The sequence below is a fragment of the Leptodactylus fuscus genome, chromosome 8 (assembly GCF_031893055.1).
Source record: "Leptodactylus fuscus isolate aLepFus1 chromosome 8, aLepFus1.hap2, whole genome shotgun sequence".
Taxonomy (NCBI): Eukaryota; Metazoa; Chordata; class Amphibia; order Anura; family Leptodactylidae; genus Leptodactylus; species Leptodactylus fuscus.
Window position 1 is genome coordinate 11,656,683 of NC_134272.1, and position 24,471 is coordinate 11,681,153.

Here is a 24,471-nt window from a genome sequence, read left to right on the forward strand (position 1 = left end):
TGTAATCTGATACCAGTGTGAGCTGATAGTCCGTTTTGTATACATGTAATCTGATACCTGTGAGCGGACAGTCCGTCTTGTATTCGTGTAATCTGATACCAGTGTGAGCGAACAGTCCATCTTGTACACGTGTAATCGGATACCAGTGTGCACTGACAGTCCGTCTTGTATTCGTGTAATCGGATACCAGTGTGCACTGACAGTCCGTCTTGTATTCGTGTAATCGGATACCAGTGTGCACTGACAGTCCGTCTTGTATTCGTGTAATCTGATACCAGTGTGAGCGGACAGTCCGTCTTGTATTCGTGTAATCTGATGCCTGTGTGAGCGGACAGTCCGTCTTGTTAAACCAAGGCAGATTCAGCAGATTTCAAAGTGAATCTCAGTTTGAGAGAGAACAGGAAATCTTTTCTTGTTGCTAGTGACCGAAATCCACAACGTGTGACCACGACCCGAGTGTTTTCTCCCTGACAACTTCTAGTCTAGCAGAAGCGGGGATTAACCCTTAAATGAAGAGATGACAGAAGGCAGACCATGGGTGCAGATAACTTTAAATTCATTGTCATTTATTCACAGAAGGAAAAAAAAAAATATTTTACACGGCTTTATTTGAGGTAGGGTCGCTTGCTCTTTTCTTTACAAATGGTTTCAAACAAGGGGACGTCTCGTCACATTTACCTTCTCTGCATAGTGCCAATTCTTATGAAAATAAAAACAAAAGAAAAAAAATGCAGAAAAAAATTATGAAAAATCCAGTTAAAAAAAAACAACCTGTACAGCTGGTAAAAAGTGCAAAGGAAGCCATCGAGAGCAGCAGCGTAGGCAGGGTTAGATATGACGACTCGTCTGCCAGCATCTGTCTATAGAGCAAAACCCAAAATCCCTGTATACTACTCCACCTCCGTGATATATTACTGCAACATGCAGCAGCCCAAGCTCAGCCCTCGTGCAGGGTCTTCTTCTGGGGTATATATGTATAAGACGCTAGTCTAGTCGGGGGACTGTGGATGCAATGTAGTATTTGTCCTCAAAGTGTGTACAGGCCCCTAACCGTTCCCGAATCTACATCCTGTAATATATTCTATACCCTGGACCCCCTGAGAACATACAAGGGGAATCTGGAGCGGAAAATATAAACTGGTATTCATGATCTATCCTTAGGACAGGTCCATCAATATCATATAGGTGGGGGGAAAATTAGTCACCCCTACGAACTGCTTGTTGTCAATATTAAAGCCCTGGAACGCCCCTTTAACAGACATTGCTATATGGCCGGGATACTGGCATCATCTGCATAAAATGTCACATCACTTTGCTTTACTTATATTGTGCCGTCATCTAAAGTTATTCTGACTCCCAGTGCGTTGCGGCAGCTCAAAAACCAGCACAAAATCTGCAAAGTTTCTGCAAAATTTTACATTCTATGCATTTATGCATAATTTGCTGGTAGGACTATATGGTATAGAATTAGTGAGAGGTTCACTTATATTGAGAATGGCCAAGTTACTTAAAGGGGTTGTACCCAGGGTTTTCATGATCCACAGCATCAATGTCAGACAGCAAAGAGGAGAACAGGGGGACAAGATATACCTGCCCCTTGTGCACATAGAGCCAGTGCCCTTCCATACCCGGTGCTCCCAGGACTGAAATCTCTCGCAACGCTGACAGCCCCATAGAAGTGACTAAAACAAGGAATCACGGGTAAACTTTCGGTCCCCCATTCTCCTCAATGCTGGTGGCCTGTCCTCTGTCTAAGGGATAGGCCCTTAGTGGCACAACCCCTTTAAGAACCTAGAATAGACCTTGTTCTTAATGACCAAGCTACACGAACATATCGTTAGGGCCATATGGGCATCAGTCAGGAGATTGGTGCCTGTAGTTGTCAGCCATGTTAACCCATCAAGGCAGGCAAGTGGTATCTGGGGTAAAGACAAACCCGTCACCCAATGGCATCACAAGCTGATACGATGACAGGACAGATACAGACATTCAGGCCATTGCCCTGGCTCACGGTACCCTAAATCCCATCATGGCTGAACGCCTAGAAGATAAATTAAAGAGAACCAAAGTATTTGCAGTGCGGCCACGAGACACAGATTTCTGTACAAATATTTCCTTTATAAAGCTCTGATGTAAAAGTTGAAGAATCAATATATTAGGTGTGGCACAGTTTTCTGTTATTTACACAGCGAGATAGCTTACATTACATGGAAAATACAAATGAATACAGGTGACAGAAGGCCAGGCCTCATTACATGGGCGCCGGAGGTTTGGCTTTGGCCTCCTCCTTTTCAGTCTCTTTGTCTTTACTTTTCTTGGATTTTTTCTTTTTGTGTTTGTGTTTCTGGCCCTTCTCAGTCTCTGACTCGTTGCCAGTGTGCTTCTTATGCTTCTTGTGTTTCTTATGCTTCTTGTGTTTCTTCTTCTCCTTCTTCCTTTTCTTTCGGTCTGGGCTGCCCGTGGAGCTGACGCTGCTGCTGCCAGAATCACCGGGGCTGTGACTACGACTACCGGCCGGACTACTGTGAGCCGTGGCAGGCAAGTTACTACTGCCCACATCTGTGGTATCCAGGTGTTCATTGTCCTTATTTTTGGTTTCCTGAGGGTCGTCTTGTTTGACAGAGGCCTCGCTATCGCTTTCGTTATAATCCGGCACAAAAGAGGCTTCATCGGTGTCTCTGGTCAAGTCTGCCGAGAGTCGCGTTGATCGACTTTGAGGAACCTTGGTCCTCTCGGAGGATTCCTTGTCTGGTTTTACATCTGGCGAGGAACGTTTAGAGTGTGATGATCTTTTCTCGCTCGTCTCTTCCGAGCTTTTTGTTTTAGATGGGATTTTCTCTTTTCCTCGGTCACTACTCCTGTCGGATGACACTTGATCGGTATTGCTCTGTCGCTTAGATTCGGAGGACTTTTGTTCAGCCCTTGGCTTGCGTTCTTGAGCAGGGCTGTGGCTTCCGCTCTTGGAGTCTCTCGCAAGCTTCTTAGGTTCCCTGGAGTCATCTCTGGCTCTCGGTTTTTGGGAGCTGGATGATGAATCTTTGCTCCTTGGAGGAGATTCTTTTCTCCGCTCGTCTCTTCTCCTGGAGCCACTGTGCTCCCGACTGTCATAATCTGACTTTTTATCTTTGCCATCGCTGTCAGACTTCTTGACCCTGCTCTCATGCTCCGGCCGCCTTTCTCTCTCACGGCTTTCATGTTCTTGTTTTCTATCTCGTTCTTTGCTGTCAGGTTCTTGTCTCCTTTCCCGATCCTTGCTGTCACGTTCAGACTTTCTGTCCCGGGATTCATGGTCTTGCCTTTTGTCATGATCACTCTTTCTGTCTTTGTCTCTGCTGTCGTGTTCGGTCTTTCGATCTCGGTCATGATCTTTCCTCTCTCTGCTCTCATATTCTTGCTTTCTCTCTCTGCTGTCTCCATGGTCAGACTTCTTCTCCCGGGTGGGGGTAAAGTCTTTGCTGGAGCTGCTCCGTCCTGCCTCTGGTTTTTCTGACGTCCTGTCTTTCGAGGACTGTTGGTTGCGATCGGAGCTGCTACCATTTTGGGAACTTCCTTTTCTTTTATCGGAAGATTCCTTTTCATTGGCAGGGCTGTCTTTATCTTTTGATCTGGTCTTTAACTGGGACACTGAGGTTTCCTTGATGGATCTGGCATCTTGTGGCGTGCCCTCACTTCCCTGTTTCACGTCTTTTTCTGGTAAGATGACCGTAGACGCTGGTTTGGATACTACACTCATTGGCTTCCCAGTACTGGATGTTCCTTGTGCGTCCTTAGCTTCATCATCCTCTGACTCGAGCTCATCGTTGTCCCATTTTGACTGTGGGACTTGAATCATTAATATGACATCCTCCGGTGGTGCCGTACTATCATTGATGTACTCTTCTATGGTCTTAATAACCGTTCTTTTGGTGTCTTGTTTTTCTTCGGCTTTTCGGACGGGACTTCCACCCGTGGAGCTTGTGCTGTTGAGAAAAAAAATAGAATTATAAGAAACATAAAATGTTTTCAGTCTTAAAACTTTCTTACATCACTAGCAAATGAATGTGTGACATGGAGAAGCGCACCAAATACAAGTCATTAGTCGTCGATATAGACTTAAGGCCCCATGCACACAACAGTTTTTGCCCATATAAAATCTGCTATTATGGGTCCAGGACATATTCATATCTATAGCCCCATAATCACATCTGTAGATGTTACGCATGTTTCTAGGTACGGCAATACAGGTCCATTTTTTCAGCATCTCAGTCCATTCATTCAAGCGTATGGGCCACCGAAAAAAACCCACAAATTGAACAATCTGAGGGCAGGTTCACACCTGCACCTGGTCTCCGCTTTGTAGGTTTCCGTCTTCTGCCTGAGAAACTGGACAGAAGACAGAAAACCGGCAGTCAGTGTCCGCCCGTGAGCGTCTTCTGGTCTCCGCAGCAAAACCGTTTTTTTAAACCCGGAAACAAAGTCCTACATGTCCGATTTTGTGTCCAGTTTAAAAAAAAAAAATGGTTTCGCCACGGAGACCAGAAGACGCTCACGGGCAGACACTTTGCAAACCCATTCAAATGAATGACTGCCGGTCTCCTGTCCAGTTTCTCAGGCAGAAGACGGAAACCTGCAAAGTGGAGACCGGGCGCAGGTGTGAACCAGCCCTATTCTGTTTTTATGGACCCGTAAACTACACACAGTCGTGTGCAAGAAGCTTAACATATTAGTAGCGCACAGGCTTCGAGGCAGGAGAGGCTGGCTGACTGCCCCATCTCAATAGCGACACAAACCCCCCTTGTGTCTCTGCATCATCCCCGACATAAATGGGGTTAGCTTAGCTACTAAAAAGAGCCAGTGAGGCAATACCCGGCAAGCATATCCCAAACTCAGAAAGAAGATGCTCTCCTGCGTCGAGACCAAACCACAAGTGAATGTGTAGACTGAGAATGGCGGTAGAACTTTAGTCAATGAAGTAGATTAGTAAATGCAGTCATTTTACATTTCATGTGCAGCCAAGCTCACATCGGCGTAGACATTTTTGGGTTTGTTTTACTAAAGGATCAGAAAACTGAAAATGATGGAGTGTCGGATCTGTCGCTAAATATTGCTCGATGCTATTCTTCCCAATATGTATGATAGAGAGTCCAATGTAGATGTAAATGGACCCACCTCAATATATCTGACATTCTTTATCCAGCCCCTGTAACTTTCCTCTACAGTACAACTACAAGAATTCGCCAATACACACGAGCAATTCCCTCTCTCCGTATAGCTGTGGAGGGAAAAAAAATTATATCTCTCAATCAATCTTACCTGGTATAGTCCACCAAGGTGGAGCCAGATCCATCAGGAGCGGGAACCTTCTTGCGTACTTTTCCTTTAACGCGCTCCGTCTTTGGTTTGGCTGGGGCTGCTGGCTCACTCTTCTCTTGTGCTTCTTCCGTTGCACCGACAGCTTCGGTGTTGGCGATTTTTTTCCCGGTCTCGCGGTTCAGTTTAATCTTTTTCACAGTGGTCGCCGAGGTCGTTGCTTTCTCTTTCTCTGGAACCTTTTCAGGTTTGACAATCTCAGCCTCAGATTTCACTTTCGAAGCAGGTGGTTTTGGAGCTTCGATGGTCTCCACTTTTGTATTCTTCGCTGTTTTTTCTGGTTCCTTTTCTGTAGGCTTATCATCGAGTTTTCGCTTACGTTTTTCAGGTTTGGACTCAGCCGCTCTTGGTTTTTCCGTAACCTTTTTGGACTTATCTTCTTTCACCGGTGTTTTCTCCACCTTGGACTCTTTCGGGTGTTCCTTTTTGTTCTTTTGTTCATCTTTCGTCTGTTTATCTTGATTGTCTTTTATCGCCTTGAGATGGACTTTACGAGGCAACATGGTTTTATCCTCTTTTTGGCTAGAGACGTGTTTGGAGTTTTCGGTCTTTGGAGTTTCTTCTTTGATCTTCTTCGGCGGTGGCTCGGCGCTTGTTGGTTTCGCTTTCTCGCCATCTCCTACTTTTTCAACCTTTATTACCTTGGAAGGGGTTTCTTTCTTAGGTTGGTTAACGTCAACTTTACGTTTGGTCTTATCAACTTTCACTCTGGGTTTTTCTCGTTTGTCCTTGTCCGAGAGAGGTTTCACAGAAATAGACTCGGCGTCCATGGGTTCATCTCTAACCGGCGTGGCATCATCTTTGCTTGTAGGCACAAACATATGTTCCGATCTTTTGCCATCATCCCCATGAGGATCTCGGTGTTTTCTGGACCCATCACTTCCAGTCTTAGAAACCCCTTCGCTTTCCTCTTTCCGTCTCTTGCGGTGTTTCTTATGTTTGTTTGCCCTGGAGTCGCCCGATTGGATAAAAGGTTCCCTTTCCTTTGATTTTCTAGTATCCTTTATATGTGTATCACGTGGTAGCAGCTTTTCCTGATATCCACCACCACCCATAGGGCGCAGCCGGGGTAGTAAAGGCGGAGGATAATTGTCTCTATGGCCACGATTATAAGGAGAGTGTTCTCTGCGAGTCTGAGGAGGGAGGAGAAATCTGTTGTCGGGAAAGTTTTCCCTACCGATGGGCGACCTCTGTCTCGGAATGGCATTAATGGCAGATACTTTATAATACTTTTCATACCAGTCTCTGTAACTACGCTCCCACTCTCTATACGCCTCCTTTTCGTAAGGATCTCTCAGATCCGGCTGGCGGCCATACACAGCTTTGACATCATAGGGTGGGAACTCGCGATAACGGTTTGCATAGTCTCGCTCCCCTTCCACTTGCTGAAGTAGTCTCTTATTCGCAGGAGAAGGTGGTCTATAGGGTGGGGATCGGGATCTAGAGTGGAATCTCCTGTATGGAGATCTCGACCTGGACCGAGGATATCCATGAGACCGCGACCGGGAACGGTAAGTACGCCCCTTTCCGTGGGCTTTCCTCTGATACGAAGGAGATCTCGAGAAAGAGCGAGAACGTGATCGACTGAAAGACCGAGGCGAATAAGAGCGTGATCTTGAAGAGCCAGATCTTGATTTCGAGTAAGAGTAGGAACTTTTAGAGTAGGATGATCCAGAGTAAGGAGATTTGGACCTATTAAAGAGAACAACAATATGTGAAAAAATAAGAGCATGTATAGCCTTCAGCTTTATGCAACAACCTTATACATGACAATGCACTACTGACACTACTAAAGCATGCATAGGATCCATGAGCCAACCTGGAAGAGGTCAGGTACGTGCAAATGCACAATACCATCACAAACATGGACGTTGGGGTATGGAGAACTGACGTTTTTTTTTAGCAGTGATAGACAAAATCCTGAAAATGTACACAGAAAAAAAATGGAAGGAATGGAAATGGAATGAAAATTCCAAAACACCCCAACAAAAACGAGGAAAAGAAAAAAAAGTGACTGATCATGCTTCGGAGCGCTTTATTCTGTGCTCACCTGGAGTAGGAACGCTTCCGCTCTTTCTGAATCTTCTTGTATTCCAGCAGTTCTTTCGCAAAATCATTTGCAAATTCTTCAAGTTTTGATTTCTTCTTCTCTCTAAAGGAAAATGTAGAATTACACACAAAAAAAAAAACAAAAAAATAAAAGGGGGAAAAAAAAAAAAGTCAACATGCAAGTTGCTGTCTTTATGAGAGAAAAGAGAGCTATATGCATAGTTGTCTCAAGTGTTCGCTTTCAGGATCTTGTCTTATCACACAATCGATGGGGAAAGGCTAAGGTCATGTTATTTACGTCCCTTTGCACTCCATCTGTGATGGAACTACAACTCCCAGCATGCTCCATTCACTTCTAAGAACAGCAGAGCAAGATGTATTGCTGGAAGTTGTTCACAACAGGTGGAGTGCCAAAAGTGGCTGACCCTTGCGATAGAGGAACTGCCGCAAAACTCAGATTTCTGAGGACTGGTCCACCAACTTATGTGTGCCCCATCTTTCCTCCTATAGCAGATGTCAGGAAAAGAAGGGTCGGGCAATGTGGGATTTTAACATACCTGAGTTTTGGGGGGGTTTTCTCTCAAGGGAGAGGTGTTTGGAAATTTCTTATCCCCTTTTCGCTATTGAGAACACATGAGCATGCATGTGTATGTGGGGGGAGATCAGTAGAAGTACATGTTAGCTAGAAAGTTATCTTAGGTAAATGGCTACCTAAAAAGTTTGTTTTTGACTTTTGGAACCTGCAATCCATACTAAGGCACATAACCACATTATCCTAAAATGTTACTATACCAAGCACGGTATCATTAAAGGGATCCTATCATTCAGACGACATTTTTTCTAAGTACCATGTCGGAATAGCCTTAAGAAAGGCTATTCTTCTCCTACCTTTCGTCGTCTTCTCCGTGCCGCCGTTCGCCTACAATCCTGGTCCTTGTCGGTATGTAAATTAGCTCTCTCGCAGCACTGGGGGCAGGCCCCAGCGCTCAGACAGCACTGGGGGGCGTCCCCAATGCTGCGAGAGAACTCTCTCCAGCGCCGCCTCCTCTTCTTCAGCAGCGTCATCTTCAGCCTCTTCTTCCGGCGGTGGCTTGTAACTTCTAAGGTCTCCAGCCTTGGGCAGAGCAGACTGCGCATGCCGATAGGCCACGAGAAAATGGCCGCTTGGATAGTATTGTAAGCGGCCATTTTCTTGGGGCCTGTGGGCATGCGCAGTCTGCTCTGCCCGAGGCCTACAAGTAAGAAGACACTGCCGGAAGAAGAGAATGAAGAGGACGCTCCTGACGAAGATGGAGGCAACGCCGGAGAGAGTTCTCTCGCAGCATTGTGGCCGCCCCCAGTGCTGTCTGAGCGCTGTGGCCCGCCCCCAGTGCTGCAAGAGAGCTAATTTGCATACCGAGAGAAACCGGGATTGTAGGCGAATGGCGGCGCGGAGAAGACGACGAAAGGCTATTCCGATGTGGTACTTAGAAAAAATGTCTGAATGATAGGATCCCTTTAACTACAATGGTATGTCTTAGTACAACCAGTCTTACATGACATTTTATTACAATCTCTATCATACACAGGCATACAGCCATACTTACTCTTCCTTCAGCCGTCTCTGCTCTCTATAAAACTCCTCTTTAGACAGTGGCGGTGCCAGAGACTGTGCGGGAATAGCGTTGGGATGTGCGGCCTGAACGGCTGGAGTCACCCATGGGGCAGACACTGTAGCAGGGGCTGATGGGAAGCCCGGGGGTGGAACGTTGTAGCCAGCGGCAGGAGGCTGTCCAGGAGGGAATTGTGGAGGAAACTGAGGTGGAGGCACACCGGGGGGCAACTGAAGACCATGGGGTGGCGGTGGAGGAAAGAGAGGGCCTGGTGGTGGAACGTACACAGGACCCGTAGACGTCATAGACGGTACTTGGTTCCTAGGTGGGCGATCGTTGTGAGGGTGACGGCCACGGTTATGACTGAAAGAAAAAAAAACTTGTGGGAGATGGAAAAAAAAAAAGCTACCGACTCAAACTTCAATATAAAATGATTATTTTTATTGTACATTTATCATAGGAAACAATCACTGCTTCTGTCTGTCATTTATAAAGTCGGAGTCGGTGGTTTGGCCCAGCAGCCCCGCTTTTATACTGCCAGCTACAGAAACTAAGAACAAAGCTGGAAGTTTTTGTAATAATTCAGCATGACATTTTAATACTAACCCATCCCATCCTAGGTGCGGTCTTGGTCCAGAAGGTCTCGGTATATTGGCTCTCATCAGTGGAGCTGTGAAATAAAGGATAAAAGCAGATTGTAGAGCCGCACAAATGGTACAACAGGCGACACAAACACACTTAAAGCTAGCAAGTAACCAACCCTGGCAACATGCACTACAAGTGGGTGCTGAGGACAACCGCTACATCCCCTTTCTCACTGTTTCGACATATTTGCACTTGCTGATGTCGTCCACTAGGGTGCTTTTATTTTGCAGACATGCATTAAAGGAATCCTATCACTCAGACATGATTTTTTCTAAGTACCACGTTGGAATAGCCTTAAGAAAGGCTATTCGTCTCCTACCTTTCGTTGTCCTCTCCACGCCGCCATTCGCCTACAATCCTGGTTCTTGTCAGTATGCTAATGAGCTCTCTCGCAGCACTGGGGGCATCCCCAATGCTGTGAGAGAACTCTCTCCAGTGCCGCCGCTTCTTCAGCAGCGTTATCTTCATCCTCTTCTTCCGACGGTGGCTTGTAACTTCTAAGGCTCGGGCCTTTGGCAGAGCAGACTGCACATACCCACAGGCCAGGAGAAAATGGCCGCTTGCACAGTATTGGAAGCGGCCATTTTCTCGTGGCCTGTGGGAATGCGCAGTCTGCTCTGCCCAAGGTCTAGAAGTAAGAAGAGTTCTCTCGCAGCATTGGGGACGCCCCCAGTGCTGTTTGAGCACTGGGGCCCGCCCCCAGTGCTGCAAGAGAGCTCATTAGAGCATACTGACAAGAACCGGGATTGTAGGCGAACGGCGGCACGGAGAAGACAACGAAAGGTAGGAGACGAATAGCCTTTCTTAAAGCTATTCCGACGTGGTACTTAGAAAAAAATCATGTCTGAGCGATAGGATCTCTAAGATACTGAGGCAGTATGCTTCATACTTTGGGGAACAATGCTAATACATGGAGAATCAATTTAATGATGGGAAACCTTCGCCCAATGACTTCAGTGTGAATCTGCGTTGTAGTGTATGCGGCACTAATTCTTATATACTCAGCACAGAAACTGTGGCGGGTCACAGGCCGAATGTATAAACTGCAAACCTGTGTCAGGAATCCAACGGCCGACCCTTTTTGCACTAGATGGTAGCAGAATCATCTTCGCTCACCTCGGACCACTTTTATTGTTTTTCCAATAGTAAGACTATTACTTGGTACTTTTTTAGCACCTGCTTTAATCTACGTACCAAGCGAATCAAAGTACTGTGTAAACACTGCGGAGCTAACAGGCTGTCACTTAGATAACAACCATCTACATGACACAGACACCTTCTGCAGTGCTAACTATAGGCTACCCAAACCAGCACTGTGCAGGATAAGAGTCACTTTGGACCACCACAGACCCAATTCTATTACAGCTACAATGCCTGAATCTCCTAGAGATCAACCGTGCCAAACTTAGACCACCGTAGGGAAAGCTCAGGGCATTGCAGACGTAATTCTGGCACTGAAAACACTGTATTTTACACTATATACGTCAGAAACAAAATACAAGCATGCGGTCACTAGGCCTTGTAACCAGTACGTACTTGGTGGAGGGAGGCAGTGAGCAGAAGGCGGCATCTGTCCAAGCACTGGGACATGGAAACCCTGAAACAAAGAAGCGAGAAGGTTAGGACTGATTCTATAGTCCCCCGCAGGTCCAGTGCGCTGTATGTAAAGACTCACTTTGTCTCCCACGAGGAGGCTGTTGGGTAACGGTAAGTTGCTGGCGGATGTGACAGGAGCCGGAGGAGCGCGGGAACTCTCACGCTTTTCATGACTAATAAATGTGAACAGAGAAAAAAAAAATTACAAAAAAAAACTAAACATTTTTTACTGCAACTTGTGGCTGATAAAAAAAAGCCGTTGGCTACTAAACAAGAGGGTCAACAACTTCTATCTTGTAGGTGCTAGACACACCAATTTCCATCACAAACTTACTGATATGTTCTTTCTGGTTCTGGTTTCTCTCGCTCTCGCTCCTTGTGGATTGGTAAAGGCAATACAGTCTCTGTAGGGGGCGCTGAAGGCTGAGGCTGCGCACTGGTCTGTGGCTGAGCAGCACTGGGTGCACTGGATGTGGTCGGAGCAGCACTTTGGGGTGTGCTAGTTGGTGTAGGGGCTACAGTAGCAGTGGGAGCTATAAGAGGATCTTGCTGGCGAGACTGTACCGGACGTGTCGGCTGCGGTGCGTTGCGCTGGGGTTGAGACACTTGCTGCTGTTGTCGCTGCTGCGAAGCAGCCTGTTGCTTACGAATCCTCTTTGTGTAACCAGTTTCATTCTTAAAATTATTTACAGCCTAAAAGCAGTAAGAAAAAAAAAAAAAGTCAATGAGTTTTGTAAGTTTGTGTCTGATATTGCACTGCTATATTGGATGAGCTGCAATACCACACACAACCTGTGGACAGGTGTGGCGCTGACGTCTTAAGCAGCCATGTTTTTCTAGTCCTGGACAAAACGATACCATGACACATTCGCTTCCGTAGGAGTCTCTGCCTTACCTGACGTAAGAATTTATTGGCAATTAAATTATCCGGAGAGACGTCCGACTGATGACAAGTAGGGCACGTGTGGTCCTCCGATTCCAGTAGTGAAGTGCGGATACCTAGGAGTGCGGGAAGAAAACAGACACAGAACATTATAGTCAGAATGACATCAAAGATCTCCTGAACCCCGGTGACCTGATGATTGGGGAAGCTTCTTTTGACTCTTGCCCATAGCTATATAAGGGTTATAGCGATTATCCTGCACCCCAGATGATCAGCTTTTTTGTGTCTTTACGTTGCATGCCATCTGCTTTTTAGTGGCCATACAATATCACCACAACCGCTTCCCATAGAAGTGAATGGTACAAAACAGTAATGTCATAGTGTGACCGCTATGAACCAGATGGTGTGATGTAAACGGTGAAGAGGTCACGGCACCTATACGAGTGCCGCAGCCCCGAGTCTCCTGTGTCGGGCCCTCCCCAATCTCTATCCTGAGGACACCTCCAACCCCTCGTCAGGTCACTGATAAAAGGACTATCATGAGGTGTAATCCAGGCAGCTGTACTCACATTCATCACAGTAGCTGTTTCCACAACAAGGAATAACAACGGCATCGCTCATCATATCTTTACATATCATACATAGCAGCTCATCGGGAATGGGGTCTTCCTCTTCGGACGAGGACGACTGAGCCTCGGGAAGAAACGGAGGCTTTTCTTTCTTGCCCATAGCATACGCCACGCTGCAATAGAAGAAGAATGGTTCGTCATGGGAGAGAATCTACCTTGTTCCAAGTAACAGTGCCACTGTTGTTCATAGGCGGTCTCTGGTATTGCAGGATCCGGGCTGGTCTAGCACATGCACAAGAGTGGTGCAGTTTCTGGGATGATTTTGCAATCCCACATAATACCGCACCCCAGGATTTTGTTGACATCTATTGCTTGCTCACCCCTAATATTCTAATAATGTTATTTGTTCAAGCTATGAATTTTAACCCATTCATTATCAGCAGCTGGGTCACTTGACCACCAGTGCAGAATTTGCTATTACCATGGCAGGCGGTCAGTCTTCTCTGTGTGGTTGACTGTGATCTACAGGCTTATACCTATCAAACCCCTTCTTGCAACATTCACTAAACTCTGCCCTCTGTTCCTTCGTATATCTCTCCATGAATAGAGGACAAATTGTGCCACATCTAAAAGGAGCAGGAGTGCAGTGATATAGTCCCACAAGCCTGTCTATACTTTGTGATTGCTGTGTGCAGAAACTCCAGTGTATCCTGTGAGACGCAGCCTCATACTGCTCTCCTTTGCCTCCTGCCAGTAAGAGCTGACAGTGAGACACCTATCAAAAGCGCGCAGGGGAAAGCGGCAGAAGCTTAATGACATAGAAAACACGGACACGCAGTTTACATCAAGCAGACAGAAGGGAAACTTACGCATCAATGGTAGGTATGGCATATTTTCCAGTGTTTGTAAGCATAGCTCCCTTCATATTGGGATCTTCGACCTCCACCATAAAGCTGCGAGGAATCCCAGTGCTCTTTTTTATCCTGGGAGCCGACTCAAAACTTTTGTCCTAAAGGAAAAAAATATCAATGGTTGAATAGGATTCATAACCGAGGGTGTCAGCATGGCAGAGCTTAAACATATCGGGGTTTGAGACTGGAAGTCATCTGGACAACTGGATTTTCATATCAATTATCTATCCGCAGCATAGACCATCAGCATGCAATCGTGGGGAAGGGGGAAACTATGTCTGACAACCGGACACCACATAGATCCCAAGTTTCGGCACTCTCTGGCCACCAGAAACTGCTGCAGACAAGGTGTGTGCAAGTGATAGGAGCAACACTAAATTCCCCTGAACCAATGCTATTCAAGGCACGGGGGTGCAACGCACACCTACCCCTTACACAGTCCCCACCCTGATCTGTGAAGGGTCCAGGGGTCAGACCCCAACTGATCACCTAGCTCCTGTGGATGTCATCAGCATGAAGAATCCCAAACCCCTGTAATCCCTATATAACCCACTAGCTTGCTGAATGATCCCCAGGCTATAGACTTACCCCATTTGTAGGGCAGTTTTTGATGTAGTGGCCGGGTTTTAAACATCGAAAACACGTGTATGTTGGAGGCGGCGGCCCCAGAGGCTTCTTCATGTAGCTAAAGAGAATGAAGAGAGAAAAACCTCGGTTATCTCAGCCCTCATAACACGGTCACACTGGAGATGTGCGGGCGAACATGGCCGCCGTCAACTTACTTGCTAGGGTCATAGTCATGGCCAGACTGAGACATCATCGCTCTGATCTTATCTTCTTCGGAAGCATTGGCTTCAGCCAGGTTGGCGGTCTGTGTAACAGGCAATGGTTTGGGAGGAGGAGAAAAAATTAGTCAAAACAGAAACAAGGACGCAGAAGGCCCAAACACAACCAGACACACTCACATTCAGCATCGTCGGACGCGGTGCGACATTAGGAGACTCCTATACCCAACTAATGACGTATTAACCCCTGCAAAGCGGAAGACCATCAGCATCGGAAGGGTTAATATCTACTTAGGCCATGTTTATACCTGATGATAAGGATAATGGGCAGCGTGTGGCTTCATTCCAAAAAAATAAAAGGCATGCAAAGAGTTAAATGGCAAAAAAATAAATAAAAATGGGGCGTCTGTCAGGGTGACCCGCATAGGAAGTCTATGCAAGCCTCGACTGACAGACTAGAAGCATAAAAAAAATTAAGGTCAAAGATAGTCGTGTGCCCAGGACCCAAAACTTCCAAGTCTGTTCACAGTCTGATAGGAAATAATCGGCTGAATATAAACCTCAAATGCAAAAAGTGGAGCTGATCCAACCCTACAAAATAATGCAAAGTAACGCAACGCATGTAACCACGCCCTGCGTGCGGGAAGAGCTAGAATGTATGGGGCAACCTAGGAAATACACAGTACAGCCAGACACGGTGCAATACAAGTAGTGTTCAGTTGGTAAGAGAGAATCCAAGCCGAGGGGAATTAAAGGTGTAGCCAGAACTGTACATTGGGGAAATGAGCGCCCTAAAACGCCAGTCCAAATGGGTTGTAATAACGTTCCGTAAAGCGAGTGTCCGCCTCTTAACACCATGCTGTAGACTGTATACAGGATAAGCTCCCTCTAGTGGCAACCGCAGGCAGGCCATCATTTAAAGGGGGTTTTCAGGCATAATAATGGATGACCTATCCTTAGGATGGTGTTGCAGTCTCGTCATGCCTCATATCGCAGCTCTGTCCCATTCATGACAAACACGCTATTTGGTGAATGTGAAGAGACATGGCCTGTCAAATGAAAGTGCCGCCTAGGGGTTAAACACGTTGTGAATAATTAAGTCACCGCTATGTGGGGATTTAGCCTTAAAGGGGTATTCTTAGAGGTCTTTGGGACATTATGGATTTTCAATAAACTTGTGACGGCCTCTTTACACAGCCCTACGACCGGGCCAACTATCAGGAAACACCCACTTCATATAACTGGCCTGTGTAATGCTTGTCAGGTGATGACATCATATGTATACCTATATACAGGGCTGCAGACTAAGGCACACTGATACGGGGTGATACAGAAAGGGAATGAACATCCATCCTCTAGCATTACCTGCTGGGTCGGACCAGATCTTTGCATCCTACTGATTCCAGCACAGTTGGAATATTTTCTCTAGTCCCCACAGTTCCTGAGCAAAAAGTGCCCAATATGCTGATTAGGCTCTGTCAAGTGGGCGAGTCTCAGACGACCTGCTGCAGCACAGGCCCACCCACCTGACAATAAGAGAATGCTGCATACAAAAATTAACAGCACTGATTGCTCAGGAACGGAAGGGGCTAGAGAAAAAAAATCCCAACTGTGCCAGATTTATTGAAGGCTGCAAAGAGATGGCACCAATGAAGGTGATGAAAAGATCTAACATGGGAATGAGGGTCAGGAAAACAGGACAGGCATGGTGTTAACAGGTAGAGATCACAATGAGGGAACAAACCATTAAAAGGACAGACTGACACTAAGATCATTTCCATCTCTATACAATCTACAAACAATACTTTCATTACAGTCATGTGTAGCAATGTGTTCAGAGGTCTATAGGATTGTCCTCAGCTCTGACACCCCCAGTAATGGTATTATGTATAGAGCAGACCATGATCATGTACAGAGGGGGGGATAATAAACTCATCTTCTATAATGCAGTGCAACGGCTTGTACAATAAATCAGAATACATCAGATGTGATCGCTTTATACAGATCAGAGCAAAAAGTAAACTAAAAAAAAATGTTGGAAGGTCAAAGATACAACTTAGATCTGAAGGAGGTACCGAATAGCCTTAATCTAAAGGTGTCTTACATGTAGCTAGAGGAGAATCCATGTTCATTTTGGTTTTAAGAGTCCAGGGGGTGGTCCCTTGTTGTACACAAAATTGTCAGTCACTGGGTAGGACCGCCCACTGGACTCCTAGGCACAGAATGAGTAGAGTTAAATGAATTTAAAAAAACGATACAGAATATTTTCCCACAAGTGTGTAATATAACAGAATATAACTGCTGACATAGATTACATTGTATTTTTCATAACCTCTAACCCCACGATGGAAAGTGTAAATAAGTAGAAAAAAAATTCAAAATACTAAAATTTAAAAAAAAAAAAAAATTAAGCCAAAAATAATTTTGAATTTGCAATTAAGTTTTTAAAAATATAAAAGTAAAACTATTTATAAAATTATTTTTAATTTAATACAATTAAAAATATCACTAAAAATGTATAACAATATTAGGATAAATAAAAAAAAAAGATATATATATATATATAATATGATCTCCTTTTTCAGTCAGGATTGTCTCATGTTCTCCTGTGTAGCTGTAGAGGTACAAGGCAAACAGATGTGGAATACAGCCTGAGATACTCCTATGTCATAGGGTGCAATCCTTTGGCTAATACAATAGGGACATAAACCAATGGTGTTATAACTTGTATCGCCCCCTGCATTTCCTTAAAGGGATTCTACCACTAAATCGCTATTTTTTCTGCTTTAGATGTCGGAATAGCCTTTAGAAAGGCTACTCGTCTCTTACCTTTAGATGTGGTCTACGCGGCTCCGTTCCTTAGAAATCCTGGTTTTTACGGGTATGCTAATGAGTTCTGTCGCAGCCATGGGGGAAGGCCCCAGCACTCAAACGGCAATGTGGGCGTCCCCACTGCTGCCAGAGAACTCTCTCCAGCGACGCCGCCTTCTTCAGCTGCATCCTCATCTTCTCTAGTCGTCTTCCTTCTGTGTAGGCTCCGACACCTGCGCAGTCGGCTCTACTAGTGTCTCGCTGGCAGGGGTCGGAGCCGACGCAGAAGGAAGAGGAGGATGCAGCTGAAGAAGAAGGCGTTGCTGGAGAGAGATCTCGGGCAGCAGTGGGGACGCCCCCATCGCCGTTTGCACGTGCAGTACGATCCTCGAAATCTTCGCCGAACAGAGTGTACTGCGCATGCTCAGTAATGTCTGTACAGACCCTCTGAAGCCTGGATGACTTCACTTGTGCGTCGGAGGGCTGTACAGACCATACAGAGCATGCGCAGTACGCTGTTTCATGAAGACTTCGAGGAGTGTACTGCGCGTACGCGCAATTGCGGCCTCGGAAATATGGCCGCTGGCCGGCATGCGCAGTCGGCTCTACTAATGTCTCGCTGGCAGAGCCGACTGCTCAGGCGTCGGAGACGACGAGAGAAGGGGAGGATGCAGCAGAAGAAGGAGGTGTCGTTGGAGAGAGATCTCTGGCAGCAGTGGGGACGCCCCCATCGCTGTTTGAGTGTTGGAGCCCGCCCCCATTGCTGTGAAAGAACTCATTAGCATATCGGTAAAAACTGGGATTTCTAAGGAAGAGACGTCTAAAGGTAAGAGACGAATAGCCTTTCTAAAGGCTATTCCGACATCTAAAGCAGAAAAAACAGCGTTTTAGTAGTAGAATCCCTTTAACTTTGGTATTTCTATCTTACGCAGGTATAAACATGGACTAGACCCCTATGCAGACCGCGCATCTCACCAGTCATGGACTGGAAACCTCGGACCGTGGCTACAGATGGGCAAGTACCGATTCTTCCATGGCCAGTTTCCAATACTAACCCGCACACAGTGGATGGGCTCTGCACTCACTCACAAAACAAGCAAACTGTTCAATTGGTGTTTTTTATTACAGTCCATATAAATGTTACATTTAATGGATAAGAACATTCAACACAAGGTCATTTTTTATGTATAGTTTTTTTTTTCTTATTATACAGATATTTACCATTCCAAAACTTGTAGATAAAAATGTCAAAGCATCACATGTACAAGTATCACATGGAATAAGTGCAAGGACCCAATTACAAAAATAAAAAAGCGCTTAGTCAAAACAAGATGGAGATTGACGTCACATTATATAGATATATATCGCAGGAATGACAATGACAACACTCCATAGTAACACGTGAGGGGACCAAGATGGCGAATGTCCATCAAAACTCATCACAAGAAGGGGATAGAAAGTCCAGCAATGACCAACGCTACATGTTCTCCTCTGTAGTGTTAAGTCTTCAAAGCTCCGGGAGAAAAAAAAACAATATAAAAAAAAACATTGAGAAAAAATATCCAATGTCTTCTTGTGAAGAAAAACTCAGTTACTTCTTCTTGAGAACTAGTCGGTATAGCATGGAGGAAAAATTGTACTCTGTAAATATCCCTTTCCAAAATTGTAATTTTTTTATTTTTAAATGGAAAAAATATAAACCCCTGCACCGTTCACATGAGGAAATTTCATAAAAAACACAAAAAATTACTAGAATGGTAAAAAATCAAAAGAAGAGTAATTCGTATACATATACCTTAGCAAGCTGGGCCAGAGATATAGAGGCAGAAGAGTCATCAATCTGTTCATGAGAAATTAAATAAAAAAAAAAAAATATGTTCAAGTATAAAAAAAACAAAAAAAAAACAAAAAGTTCAATAAAAGCAAAATGTGCAGTAATAAATGGTGTACATATATATATATATATACACACATAGGAAAGCCATGACATACAGTGTATACCGAAAGCAATACAGATCATCAGACGGCAGGTCATATACATTTCATAGGGTCAAAGAAAAAATGGTAAGAATCAGACATGACAAAAACTTTACTGTGTTTTATTTCTACCACATGGTAAAGAAATCACTAATCATGTGTATGTACTGTGGGGTATATAGATCGCACGGCCAGGGTATATAGGAAAGAATAAACCCACACAAGTGATAGGAACGTTCTGCATAACGCACATGTAATAAGGGAATATTAGAAAGGAATATTAGAAGGGATTCTTCGCTTTCTGCCAATATTTGGCAGCAAAGAAAAAAAAATCAAAAAAAAAAAAAAAAAAAATCAAACAAACCATATTGTGCCAGGTTAGTCCTATATAAAGGCTGGGTTTGCTGACTATATGAGGGCAGAGCTGTAATGGAAGGAGGCCATAGCTGCCGGCCAGGCCACAATACAAAGGGCACGATGGCGGATTGTTCTATGTACTGGATTAGGTCCGGGAATCTCCTCCTCTTTTGAGAATGGGTTGGGGGCTTATTCCCTAAACGGATGTGGTATCATTTCTAGCGTTTGATTGGAGTTGGCCAAATGTTAGGTCATCGATATCAAAAGCGTCCCCACACTCAACACCCCCCTCCCCCCATGACTTCTCTAACTGACAGAGAATGGAGCAGGAAGCAGACAGCGCTGTTCTCTGTAGTGGCTGAACAGTGTGACTGCAGCTTAGCTCCTGACCTGCAGTACCAGGTCTGACCACTACACAGGAGGGAGCCGCTTCCTGCTCTGTTCTCTGTACATCTACTGTTCAAGGAGGTGTCAGATCTGCAGAGAATCTATTAGGATACATTAACTTGAATAAAGCCCTTTATCTCCCTTGACATGTTGAAATCCAATAGCCCAACCCTAAGAACGCCCCCATACACATTAAATGGCCAGCTGGTCCCACCTAATAGGTCTAGGGCTCATATTCATCTAATGGCAACCATTGAAGCTACTGCCCCAATATAGTCAGCAGTTTCACATCCATTTCAGCAATATTTAGCCTTGGCCCCTCTTGAAGAGAGGAAATCTGCCTTAAATTTAAAAAAAAATAAAAAAATAAAAAAGTAAATATATATATATATATATATATATATATATATATATATATATATATATATATATATAAATAATGGCCACATCAGTCTTAATAAGCAATTAGTAAACTTTTGGCCATTTTTTTTATTGGTCAAGATATTTAGATTAGTTTTACGTTATTGGGAAGAAAAAAAAATCATTAGAAAGAGTTGGCTTTAGTAGTAGTTGTACAAAAATATAAAGGCGCCATAATGGTAGCGGCAATACGCCAATGATCTGGAGCCGAGGCGCTGGCCAGTGGAGAAGACGTCTGAAGACAGGGCTACAACAACTGGGACCTGGATAGATGTTCCTCATTACCTGTGGACTTGAATATCCCTACATTATATATACACACTCTACTGTCCTCTCCTTACTGCCATAAAGGTGCCATGTTATTGTGGGGTCTCCATACTCTGCTTTGCTCAATGTTGTACCCCTATGCTTTGTATCCCGTTGGTGCTCCTGCACACGGCCGTGTTACAGCGCCGAGCATGACCCGTGTACCGAGGCACGATGAGAACAATCGGGAAAGTCTGTCCTGATCTTACAGGATGGGATGTCTATACACTAAATATACAGCTCGTGCAAGGAGCTGTAATGTGCTTATATACAAGAGCCCCAAGTATCCCAAACCAGGAGGAGGATTCAAAAAAAATATTGAGGATTTCTCTTTAGGATAGGTCAGTAACATCTGTGGGGTCTGAGATCCACAAGTCCCATCAATTAGCTGTTCTCAGCATATAATACACAGAGAATGGTGCAGGAAGCAGACAGCGCTGTAATACACAGAATGGAGTAGAAAGGAGACGGCGCTGTAATACACAGAATGGAGTAGAAAGGAGACAGCGCTGTAATACACAGAGAATGGAGTAGGAAGCAGACAGCACTGTAATACACAGAGAATGGTGCAGGAAGCAGACAGCACTGTAATACACAGAGAATGGAGTAGAAAGGAGACAACACTGTAATACACAGAGAATGGAGTAGAAAGGAGACAGCGCTGTAATACACAGAATAGAGTAGAAAGGAGACAGCACTGTAATACACAGAGAATGGAGTAGGAAGCAGACAGCACTGTAATACACAGAGAATGGAGTAGGAAGCAGACAGCACTGTAATACACAGAGAATGGTGCAGGAAGCAGACAGCACTGTAATACACAGAGAATGGTGCAGGAAGCAGACAGCACTGTAATACACAGAGAATGGAGTAGAAAGGAGACAGCGCTGTAATACACAGAGAATGGTGCAGGAAGCAGACAGCACTAATGCAAAGAATGGAGTAGAAAGGAGACAGCACTGTAATACACAGAGAATGGAGTAGGAAGCAGACAGCGCTGTAATACACAGAGAATGGAGTAGGAAGCAGACAGTGCTGTAATATACAGAGAATGGCATAGAAAGGAGACAGTGCTGTAATACACAGAATGGAGTAGAAAGGAGATAGTGCTGTTCTCTGAAATGGCTGAATGGAGTCACTGCAGTTTAAGCTTCTATTCACACGAGTGGGAACATCTGTGAACAGCGCTGTTTACTTCCCGCTCCAGCTGCTGACAACAGTTGATCGGTGGGGATGTCAGACCTATTCCTAGGGACAGATCATCAATAACTTTAGCCCAAAAATCCCCACTAACGCGTGGACAACTGTTCAGATGAGCTTCCCCCGCCCTTAAAAACTGTACTGTACTACCAAATCTGTCCGCGCTCCCCGCCCAGCCATAAAACAGCCCACAAGTGTTTCAGATCTCCTACGTGAGACATCTAGACAGTATATTGCCCTTACGTCCCTGGCTTTACTGTCCCATACTATATATACAGGAAAGCGGAGCCGCTGGGTGGCAGGGAGCCTTCGTAGCCTAGGTCAGTATGGGACAAGGAGTCCAAGGAAATAAAGGCAATTTACGGTCTGGATCTACTCGTGTGCTCTAGGACTTAAAAAGGTGTTGTCCAGGAATTCCAAAAAGCTATGGAGTAATCACCTGGTGCAGGGCGGGGGTCTCCATGTTGCCATGTACATAACACATCCGACAGTCACGGGTTACAGAAATATAGTGTAATCTCCATCGCAGCGGTCACCACTAAGGCCGGCACACAGATGAATAATGTACATGACATCACTGCAGGACCATATGGGGGAGGGGTTACATTTCCTTCTCTCTCGTGGTAACATTTTGGAAAACTCCAACAAATCTGATTTGCAAAGGATTCTGATAAAATAATTTATATACATCAGACACAAGAAGCAGCAGCAGCAAACTGACGGAGAGACCCTGAGTCTAGCATCATGACATGCCCAAATGTTACAGGACACCCATAGGCGTCTACAGGCCCTTATTACTTTTGGTGCACTTGGTAGTTTCCTATGGGATTGACCAATGCCATGTTCTATCGGGTGCCCTATCATGAAGTATATATAGTAGTGTACAGGCTTTAGATGCAGGTACGGGGGATATACCATGGGCTCGAGGCCTAACAGCAGGTAAAGACATGACAAAATTTAGCAATGGAGTCATTACTAGAAGGTAGCCCCGCAGATCGCTTAGGGTCACCTGAATCACATGGCACTTGCCCCTTGTGGATCGGAGGCTCCGCGGCAGGAATAAATCACTTTTTCGCCGATATATAAATGAGCACTTTGGAGCAACAAGGGCGTTGTCATTGCTCCAGATAGGCAACAGACAACACACTCATTGCCCTAAAGAGCCGATGTGCAGAAAAAGCGATATCTCTGCAACGCAGACACCGATGCACAAGGGACAACCACCATTAGATAGGTTGGGGTCACCTGAATCAATCTGAGGGGCTGGTGACAGACTTTTGGGACAATCTTCAATAGAACATAGCACGTTAACACGTCTAAAAGCTCTTCATAAAACCGGTGTAGCCCGGCCATGTACCCAATATTGTGAATCAACAGCAGAAATGTAAGAAAACAAAATGGAGAATAGCTGCAGCGGTCACTCTGAAATGCAAGACATTCCAAGGAACACAAATGGCTAAAAAAATAGTAATTTTTATTTTATAAAACATGTGACTCATTGTATACACATGCTAACAAAAGGAAAACTGAAATTAAGGGAGGGAACAGAACTGCATAGGAACCGTCATATACTTGCACAACGGATGCAAATACAACTCAGGTCAACAGGTTATAGCAATGGCAAAATCGGGACAAAGATACAGATAACGTTTTCTTAATACTATATCATAAAAGCAATACAAAGAACGACTTGTATTGTGTGGACATGAGGCAGAGAGGTCAATCTTCTGGATTAGGATTAGACATACACAAGAGGTAGCAAAATATGCAGAAACCGGAGTCAGTCAGTGAGCACTAAAGTGACTGCAAACCCTGAGCTGTGATATTGATGTACTAGAACACACTTATGGGGGGGAGGGGGGGATTATACCTGGATGTGAGGGGAGCCCATTGCAATATCTCACAGACTTGATGTGGTAGAATAGCATGTGCTGAGGATCAAGTATGGGGTCAGTCACAGAGCCGGACCGGAGCCCGGGGGCCATAGGACGCCCTCCTGACAAATACACCTATCCCTAGTATTAAAGTGTCATGACTAATATTTTGTGTCACCTAGAAGAGAATTCAGGCTCATCAACATCAGGGACTCAAATAGACGCCCCTGTCATAGGTCTGGAAACCAGACTGAAGCAATTATAGGCAATGGGTCTGTTGGGAATATTTTGTGCCTGATTTGTGGGATCTAATCCTGTTCCTATAACAGAGGAGCAGAAATCAACAACCCAGATGTGAACACAGCCCAGTTCAAGTTGGCAAACTCCTTCCATATATTGGCTCAACTTGCCGTCCCATACCAAGCTCCGCTATGCAGGGTTTAGGGCGGTAAATACATGGACCCAATTTCCTGGGAGTGCGAAGACATCACTAAAGATGAGCACATTGTCTCCAATACTAGATCGTATAGTGAGAGAGCAGAGTCTCCCATCTCTGAAGTGGAAAAACTTAACCTCGAGTTGCAAAGAGTTTTGTGCACTATGTGCCCCCGCCTCTGTATTATGGTTAGGGGCACAACAGCCCCCCTGTAGCCCATTAATGACTGATGCATGGTTCCGTGCATGACCGGCATTACATATCTACTGGGATCTAAGCCTAGGTTTGCAGGATGTAAATCTAGACCTGTAAGAGTCCTCAGCC

The 24,471-nt window shown here is 45.0% G+C and overlaps 1 protein-coding gene across 3 annotated transcripts in view; it reads right to left on the reverse strand.

Annotated features, from left to right (window-relative positions):
* Nucleotides 1-564: 564 nt before the first annotated feature.
* The window catches only part of RBBP6 (RB binding protein 6, ubiquitin ligase), a 34,256-nt gene continuing 10,349 nt past the window's right edge, over nucleotides 565-24,471 (reverse strand). For 2 of the 3 annotated variants that reach the window (XM_075284069.1, XM_075284068.1), the window contains exons 4-17: nucleotides 18,986-19,030; nucleotides 14,377-14,465; nucleotides 14,183-14,279; nucleotides 13,553-13,692; nucleotides 12,684-12,856; nucleotides 12,127-12,230; nucleotides 11,566-11,924; nucleotides 11,311-11,404; nucleotides 11,172-11,232; nucleotides 9,597-9,660; nucleotides 8,985-9,353; nucleotides 7,400-7,501; nucleotides 5,293-7,041; nucleotides 565-3,959 (exon numbers count right to left, since the gene is read on the reverse strand). In XM_075284069.1, the coding sequence (XP_075140170.1) occupies nucleotides 2,252-3,959; nucleotides 5,293-7,041; nucleotides 7,400-7,501; nucleotides 8,985-9,353; nucleotides 9,597-9,660; nucleotides 11,172-11,232; nucleotides 11,311-11,404; nucleotides 11,566-11,924; nucleotides 12,127-12,230; nucleotides 12,684-12,856; nucleotides 13,553-13,692; nucleotides 14,183-14,279; nucleotides 14,377-14,465; nucleotides 18,986-19,030 (5,154 nt within the window). In that variant the 3' untranslated portion in view covers nucleotides 565-2,251. The remainder of the gene's footprint in view (nucleotides 3,960-5,292; nucleotides 7,042-7,399; nucleotides 7,502-8,984; nucleotides 9,354-9,596; nucleotides 9,661-11,171; nucleotides 11,233-11,310; nucleotides 11,405-11,565; nucleotides 11,925-12,126; nucleotides 12,231-12,683; nucleotides 12,857-13,552; nucleotides 13,693-14,182; nucleotides 14,280-14,376; nucleotides 14,466-18,985; nucleotides 19,031-24,471) is intronic. The other variant, XM_075284070.1, reaches the window with a different exon arrangement.